General features: G+C 39.6%; 1 protein-coding gene across 1 annotated transcript; it reads right to left on the bottom strand.

Moving 5' to 3' along the window:
- Window positions 1–3,909, bottom strand: LOC108572732. Its single transcript, XM_017935013.1, has 13 exons — window positions 3,747–3,909; window positions 3,519–3,674; window positions 3,225–3,452; window positions 2,969–3,161; window positions 2,670–2,895; window positions 2,415–2,606; window positions 2,192–2,296; window positions 1,467–1,633; window positions 1,171–1,393; window positions 1,002–1,103; window positions 646–932; window positions 480–572; window positions 1–404 (listed from the first exon to the last, which is right to left on the bottom strand). The coding sequence occupies exons 2-13, from the start codon at window positions 3,668–3,670 to the stop codon at window positions 291–293; spliced, it is 2,082 nt and encodes a 693-aa protein (XP_017790502.1). The 5' UTR covers window positions 3,671–3,674; window positions 3,747–3,909; the 3' UTR covers window positions 1–290.
- Between the last annotated feature and the right edge of the window lie 4,914 nt (window positions 3,910–8,823).

The following is an 8,823-nucleotide window of genomic DNA, read 5'->3' on the forward strand; positions in this document are numbered from 1 at the left end:
CTTCTTCCTCTTGTGCTTAACGACGATAAACCTAAAAAAAAACCGCACAAACACGCACACGCGCTTACACACGAAGAAAACGTATAGTTGAGTAATCGACTCTGTGTTTGAACGTTTAGGCATTGTCTACGTATGGTAACTTTTCAAAATCTCTCTCTCTCTCTCTCTCTCTCTCTCTCTCTCTCTCTCTCTCGCTTGCGATACGGTAATATTGTTATATCAATCGAAGGCACATGCTGTCTCTCTCTCTCTCACTTTTTCCCTTCATATACACATTAAAAACGGACGATTTAAAACGGTTTGCCGTGAACACGGAATCTATACAAACAGGTATACTCTAGTTGTCCATGATTACTATGTACTCTCAGTTCCACGTACTCGTAGGGTGCCTCGATCGTTGTATTCTGAAAACAGCAGAGCAGCTACACGTTGTTAAAACGATTACACACAGACTCTCACGCGTTTAGAACGATACTCACCAGAACTGGAAAATATTGCAAACTGTCAGCCGAAGCTGCAAATTCGTAATCTCCAAACATCACCGGTTCAGGATCATTTTCGTCGACGAAACCCTGTGTGTGGTGTTCAGACGTAGTATAAATCGAATCGTGCGTTTCTTCTTCTTTTTCGCCAACTCTTACTTACCCAGACGTTAAATTTTTTCGGGGCACTTTTCATTTCTCCATTCGGCAAAATCGACTTCGGCGCATGTTCTACCGTGAATCCGGTAACGTAAATAGAATTGCGTAACTTGATCAACAGATACCCTGGGAATCCTTGAAACGCCCAACAAGCACCTGGTTGTATCGGATTTCCTTGTATCACCGTGCGGGGATTGTTATTTTCGTGGTAAAGTGTAAAAGTTAACAGTTTGAACGCCCTTGTTCTTATATCGTATATTTGGGTGCATCGTGTGCTAATAATTTGACCTCCTATGAAGTAACACGAAGCTTTATCCAATCGCGCGGCGGATTATCATCGTCGATTCGATTCCAACTTACCCGCAGGTTCCAAAGCATAGTCGACGCGTCCCGTTTTATCCGCGTCGTATACCTTCAACGCCTCTTTGACTATTTCGCGCACACGATCGTCGTCATCTTCGACTGCAAAAATAATTCTCTTTTCACCGCACTTTTCTCTTCCATCCAACAGTTTTTCATCAAATACTACCTTCGATTTCTTCTTTCTTCTGCGTTACAGTAGCAACAAAGTAATTCGTCAAAACCGTTTCGATACGCTTCTCTAAATCTTCACTCGTAACGTACTTCGTCGTGTCAGTGTCGCAACACGATTTCGAACAAAGTTCTTTCAACGCCTCGAATTGCGATTCAATCCTATCAATTTCCCGACTGTAGATATACTTCAATCCCTCTTCCAACAGCAATATCTCATTCTGAAACGTGACATTTGAACGCCTTAATGTTAAAAAGGACTCATAAAAACTCAACGACGTGATATATTCTTACAGTTCGATCCTCCAAACTGCTCGGTTTTCTAGCGTCGAAGTTTTCCGGATCTCCGTTTTCCATCGTTTCTTTCTTTAAAAACAACAATCCTGCATCGCTCTGTCGCGTGACAACAACTTCGACCGGGAGCAACAACGTCGAAAGACACGGTAGTAAACACCAGCAACCTGAAATATACAGATGAAATTCAGCCGATCTTCGAACTTGGCAAATCTATCGAGAGAAGGATAGACGAAGGGACTCACCGTTCCTCCGACGAGATCGAGATCAAGCCAATCCTACTCCCTCTATCCTTCTCCCATTTTTTTTTTTTTTTTTTTTTTTTTTTTTTTTTTTTTTTTTTTTTTTTTTTTTTTTTTTTTTTTTTTTTTTTTTTTTTTTTTTTTTTTTTTTTTTTTTTTTTTTTTTTTTTTTTTTTTTTTTTTTTATTCAACCGTTTATACACATTTTCATATTACAGAGTAGTTTTACAGATACCGCCGCCGTGTAGCACACCCCGATTATGAAGTAACTTAAATAACGATCAAGTAACACGACTACTATACACAAGAAAACATACACAACGTAGGGAAGCAACGTATGCAACAATTTCTAACCAATGCTAAGGGGGGGCGGCATCATCTCGGGTAAAGACACGTTCGCACCGGGCAGAAAATATACCGACAAATTTTTAAGCGTTTTTACATATTCGACAAACAAATCGTTGTTTCGCAAGGACGTTAAACTGATAATATCGTTAAAGATGCGATTGCTCGTCTCAGTGACATCGTAGGGAATACTGTGCAGAGAATCCAGACGAATAAAGGACTGTTTTCGCACGATGCAAGTTCCTGAAACAAAAAGAAAAACAAACGCCAGGATAGGTTTCACCGGGTCTTCCCGAAGATGCCACGGCAAAAACTCGATCTCGCGGGTGAACACCGACCAAGGGTTGACACAAAAATTTACCAGTAAGAAGTAGCAGCAACGGCAGTAAAGCAGCGACCCAAACGACGTTCGGGTTTCTCCGATGGAACCATCTTCTTACGCCAGATATTCGACTCAGTAGCCACGAATCGAAGAAGAACACTTTCACCATGAAGAAATAAACGTACTGCAAGGAACGGTCGACGGATCGCCATACTTTCAACCGTTTAGATTCTGCAATCGAGCAAAATTAATTTCGTATTTCGTAGATATACGTTAACAATCCTACAACAATACCTCTTCTTTCGAGATTTAGAAATTTCCAGAGTTTGCCGAACCGTGAAACAACAATCCCATTTCCGTTGCGATCGTTCGAAACAGCTTCTTCAATTTCGGCGTCAGAATCGATACATTTCGATCGCGAATTCGTCCAAGTCTCGGGTACCGTTACTTCTCTACGACAACGATAGCGTTCCATACGTGATCCGTGAAACTCGTCGTCGTCGTCGTCGTCGTCGATCTGCTGTATCGCGATACAAACAAGGGGTAGGATATAAAAATCAAAAATTACAAGAATCGCACGAAAAACCACCCACCGTACTATTTTCTCCTCCTTTCTCTTTTTCAACGCTGGTTGTTTCACCGCTGCATATACCGCTATCGGAAAGTCGATTAAGATCCGAATGGATAGAACGTCGCGACATATTGGGCATCGCTAGTATACCTGGTGCTATTTCATAACGACATCGAGATCTCTCGGAATACGTATAATCCGTTTTCGGGAACACGCTGAAATATATTGCCGAGAACGGACAGTGTGACATAGATGCGATTTAAAGATCGAATACGTACTTCCACCAATCGCCAGCTTGTTTATAAATTTCGTGGGCAGAACTTGGTCGGTTGGTAGACAAATCTTCTCCTTCCTCCGAAGAATAATCACTGGTGAGAGTAGTTGCTACTTTACCATCGGCAGTTCGACCATTCGCGTGTATCTGCCTCCTTGCTTTTTGTCGTTCGGACCGACGTTCTAGCTTCGTCGCACTCCTTTCCGTCGTAGACTCCGGATCGTTACCAGATCTGAAACAAAATTCCAATCGTACACGATTCGCGCGACGCAACAATCGAAATACCGTCGACACTAACAACGTAACTTCTCCAGGAGATCTCTCTTTACTTCGACTTCTCAAATCGTAACGACGTTCCGAAATCTCCGGTTCGATCAAGGCACGGCTTTGCACCAAAGGAGTTCCGGAGCGCGATCTGCTTCGTAACTCGTAAAGTCGTTCGTTTTCCATAGTTCTGTGAAAAGTACGTATTCTCTTTTACCTCCTACAGCGTGACATCGCACAATTCTATTTACAGAGAACTCACCGAAAATATACGAAAGAAATTCACCACAGTTCTTCTTAAACAACTCTATTCGGTTTGCAATGTAATAATATGTTTATCAACATTGGGACGTTCCTTCCTCTAACACGAGCATGTAACGCGTAGAAAAGGACCAACAGCCGTGCGTATATGCGCACGCATCTTACGATGATTCATTCTACGTTGTTGTTGCTTCGATGCAACAGCTCGAAAGGTTAGCGGAAAGAAACGAAATTACATTTCCCGTAAGAACGACTGCAAATCATAATTTTCAAACAATATTTTCACAACACTTTTGGAACCGAAGGATCGAACTTACATTGCCCACGCTCTGTGAGAACCAGCCACGCATACTCTGCGATTCGTCATGCGGATCCACCCTTACTCGCGAACTAAATATGTAGATAATTTGTAAAAAAAATATAAACGCACATTTGATCGAAGGATAAATATGTTGGGACAAGTTGTTGATTACACAGTGCCGTAACTTTCCCGCCTAAACGTTAAAACAAACGGAGCAACGGTGATTCTACGTTCAATTCTATGGTAGGAAAATTTCTTTCTTTTCTATTTTAAAAGATGCTTCGGAATCGGGCCGAAATAGTTGTAGCGGTCTTCGGGCTTTTTCTCCCAAAGTCGGGAGATAAGAACGCCGATAAATAACCGTGTCGGCAATATGAGAATATTTTTCGAAAAAATTAAGCGGAAAAGGGTTAAATCTTGATTGATACGAAATAATCGGTTGATAAAGTAATCGATAATTGAATCTTACGTTGATCGAATCTTCGTCGATAAGACCTCGCAAATATGCTTGTAAAAGAAACTAATCCAATTCGCAACTCGGAGAGACAAACACTGGGGAATATTTTTCTAAAAAAAGAACTAACCCAAAGTCGGAAAGACAAACCCTAGGGAATATTTTTCTAAAAAAAGAACTAACCCAATTCGCAACTCGGAAAGTCAAACCCTAGGGAATATTTTTCTAAAAAAAAAACCAACTCATATTCGCAAGTCGGAAAGACGAACCCTAGGGAATATTTTTCTAAAACAAAAAAAACCAACCCATATTCGCAACTCGGAAAGGCAAACCCTAGGGAATATGAACGTCGGAAATATGTTAATAAAAAAAAAAACTAACCCGAAAATAAAAAATTGTCGGAATGTCACTGATATGTTTAAAAAAAAACTGACCTTTCCAGAACTGACTTATCCCGAACTGACCTTCCTAGAACTGACTTCAGCGTCCTTGAATGGACTGGTTGTTTCCGAAAATTCGAATCAATGTACCTAACGAAAGCTATTTTTTCAAAGAATTCAAACGGACTACATCGCTGGTAACTTCTCGATGTATCGAGAGGAATTTGCGGAACGTCTCTATTCGATCGAACCCTTTCGTTTTATCCGTCACGTCTCAAGTACGATCCTATTACTTGCTGCGTAACTCCTAGCAGGTTACCTATCACGACGATTCGCTGAACAATTGTGCGCCAAAAAGCGGAGGTGTATTTATTTTAATATATAAATTATCTGTATAGTGATTCTAATAATCCATATTAGTATGTAATTTGAACTCAAATATTTGAATTACACATCTGTCAGGGGGGAATTAGAGTGTAATTTTATCTAAACCAATCAATTTAGGTGAAATTTTGTTAGAGTAAATTTAAATTACAGACCCGGAAAAAGAACGGAAACCCACCTCGTGCCCTCTACCTGTACCTACGCAAACTGACGCAGAAACAATCGACATTTTACATTGGACGTACAAATAGGGAAGAAAAGGACAATTCGTACGTCAAACTCTTCCGCAAGTGCCATCTAACAGCAGGTACGAAAACTGAAGCTTCTAGCAACAGCGCATGGATGGCAGCAGCATCGGCATACGATTGTGTGGTGTGTGTGTACATGTGGCACAGTTGCCATTTTTTTCTGCTCTCGCGCGCACATGTCTGGAGTTAGGCGAACGACATTGTACGTACGGACGAGGTAATGTATTTCGTTTAGGCGGTAAGTTTACGGTTCAAAGATTCGAAAAAAACATTTTCGATTTAATTTGTAAAACTGAATTTTTATACTTAACGCAGTACCAAAGATGCAAGGAAATCGTACGTCATAATTATCAAGGACAGTTTATTCATATGAAATTTTGTTAGAGTAAATTTAAATTATATTACAGAGCCGGAAAAAGAACGGAAGCCCACCTCGTGCCCTCTACCTGTACCTACGCAAACTGACGCAGAAACAATTGACATTTTAAATTGGACGTACAGATAGGGAAGAAAAGGACAATTCGTACGTCAAACTCTTCCGCAGGTGCCATCTAACAGCAGGTACGAAAACTGAAGCTTCTGGCAACAGCTAATAGATGGCAGCAGCATCGGCATACGATTGTGTGGTGTGTGTGAGCATGTGGCACAGTTGCCATTTTTTTCTGCTCTCGCGCGCACATGTTTGGAGTTAGGCGAACGACATTGTACGTACGGACGAGGTAATGTATTTCGTTTAGGCGGTAAGTTTACGGTTCATAGATTCGAACAAAACATTTTCGATTTAATTTGTAAAACTGAATTTTCTTACTCAACGCAGTACCAAAGATGCAAGGAAGTCGTACGTCATAATTATGAAGGACAGTTTATTCACATTTGCCGCCTTTGGATTCACAGTCCAGCGAAAGGAACTTGAAATAAGTAAGTAGCTCCAAACAATTGTTATAAATTCTTTTATACTAATATAAGATATTAATTTCGACATTTCGCAACAACTGGCAGAAAGGTTAGAAGGTGGTGAACTGTAAAAATCGTATGGTACATATATTTCTATTCCAGACGTATCTCAATGTGCGTATTTTTCATTGTTGGAATACTCTGCATTTGGAATTGGGATAAGCGTGTAAGAGTGAACGTTGAAAATAGCATATGTTATTAGTATTAGCGATAATTGCAACATAGTTGAAATGAACAATATTAATCTTTTTGTGGTACATTTAGGAAATATACAATCTTAGGTGGAACAAACTTTGGAGAAGTTTCCGTGGAGGTTGGCATCTGCAAAGGACATATTCTTCTGCTGGATTTCACTTGTAATTATGATAGACACGTACAATTAAGGGCCCTTCTGAGTTTTCATAAATTGATAGTTTTAAGTGTCTTGTAAGATATGTTTCAAGTTATTGTAAGATATGTTTTACTCAGGCAAGAAAAGGTCTAGCAATAAGAAGGAACAAGGATTCCGAAATAAGAAAAGGATTTCGACCGCCGAAAATTCGCAACATATCTTTTGTCCAGAAGCTAATAACGAACTCGATGGTTCCATCCGTAAAGCCAATCTATGAAGATTTAACCCTTTGCACTCCAAAGGCGCTGTTACGACGACATACTTCAATAACGCAACTTAAACACTAAAAATCTTTTCTTTCTTAACAAATCTTTATATTTTGAAAAGTACACTGAAATTGCTATCTAATCTTATCAAAAAATGCTTGGAGTGCAAAGGGTTAAATAGTCGAGCTTTATTAAACAGATGTGTTGGGGGGCGAAACAATAATGAGCGAAAATGAACCAGGGAAATAAGACGAAACGTTGTCTGCCACCAAAGAACCATTCGAAGAATGCAGCATTGATGGAGCTTCAACGAGAAAACAAAGGATGTTTATATGGATCGAAGGTAAACATTGAATTAATAATTTGTTTTCAATGAACTACCAAGGTGCGTATGTATATCTGTCCTTTTTTTTTTATTTTTTCTTCGCTATTTTATTGCAGCTCAATTTGCCGAGGAGATTTTCGCACCACCGTGGAGAGATTCCATCAGCCTTTTCTAGCCTGCGTGTATTATTCTTGACTGTATATGAAATTTGTGTGAATAAATTTGAATATTGTAAATCTCCTTTCTTTTATTCTCCATTGAACAAAAACTTCTCTGAAATACTCTTTTTCAAACGACTGTAAGGACGTTATTCGTATATTCTAGTTGGTGAATTAGTTGTTAGAAAAGTGTTATTATTTGAAAAATGCTACTATCGGTAATTGCATCGTACAATTGTATAACGCGATTACCGTTCTTTTTATTCAAATTTATTACGTCACACTGGCGCCACTTCGAGTATCGATTGTACTACCTGAAGTCGAGAAAGGACGCGTTCGAGTGTCGCGCGTGGCGGCAGAACGCATCAGTACGATTTGTGCGTTCGTGTAGGAAGGACTAAGTAAAGTGTGAAAATGTGAAACGTGTATCACCGTGGAAGTTTGAGGACAATGGTAAGCTTTTCTTATTAGTGTTATCAAAGATCGAATATTGCACGCGATGCGTTTATTTATTTGAATTTTGTGTTAGAAAATTGTTCGGAATAATACGGCAAAACCAATTGTGACTTGAACGTGTTATTAATATTCGGGACGCTAGGTGCGGCAGTTGTTGGCATTTCCTTGTTTATTATTTTTTCATCAGCATTATTGTTATTTTATTACTACGACGCGTAGTCCTCAGCTTGCTTTCCAAAATCAGAGACGCGCATTTTCGTTATCTCGGTGGCCGTCGGTGAAGCGTGTAACTCAACACCACCCGGTTTCTCTTTGTTTGCCCATGGTGTTTTTCTTAAATAGTTTCTGTTTAGATACGCACGCCACTTAACGGTTTGTTTAGTTGAGCCGCTGGCGAGAAGTATATACCAAAGCGTATAACAAGTAGGTTAATAATTTTTCTATTTCATTGTTACCTTTTATTCGAAAGTGTTCGTTCGGCAAAGGCGGGCGAGTTTAGTGAAAAGCTTGAAAGTCGGGCGCGTTGTTATAAAAAAAAAATTGGTATCGAATCTTGGATAATTGAATGCTACTTGAATCTTGGATAATTGAAAGAATATTCTAAAAAATGTGTACAAATATGTTTGTAAAAAAAAAAGTAAACTCAAACAACTGTAAACTAATTTGTAACGAAATGCAATACTTTTCATTGCAGCCCAGCTGGAAAATTCTTCGCCTGCCATCCATCGGAGACGACGACGACGGGGTTCTGGACCGCTGACGACATCGGTGAATTACGGCAAGTAGTTACGTTTATTCCACATACATTAGGTTAATTCCAC

This window comes from Habropoda laboriosa, unplaced genomic scaffold (assembly GCF_001263275.1).
Source record: "Habropoda laboriosa isolate 0110345459 unplaced genomic scaffold, ASM126327v1 scaffold34, whole genome shotgun sequence".
Taxonomy (NCBI): domain Eukaryota; kingdom Metazoa; phylum Arthropoda; class Insecta; order Hymenoptera; family Apidae; genus Habropoda; species Habropoda laboriosa.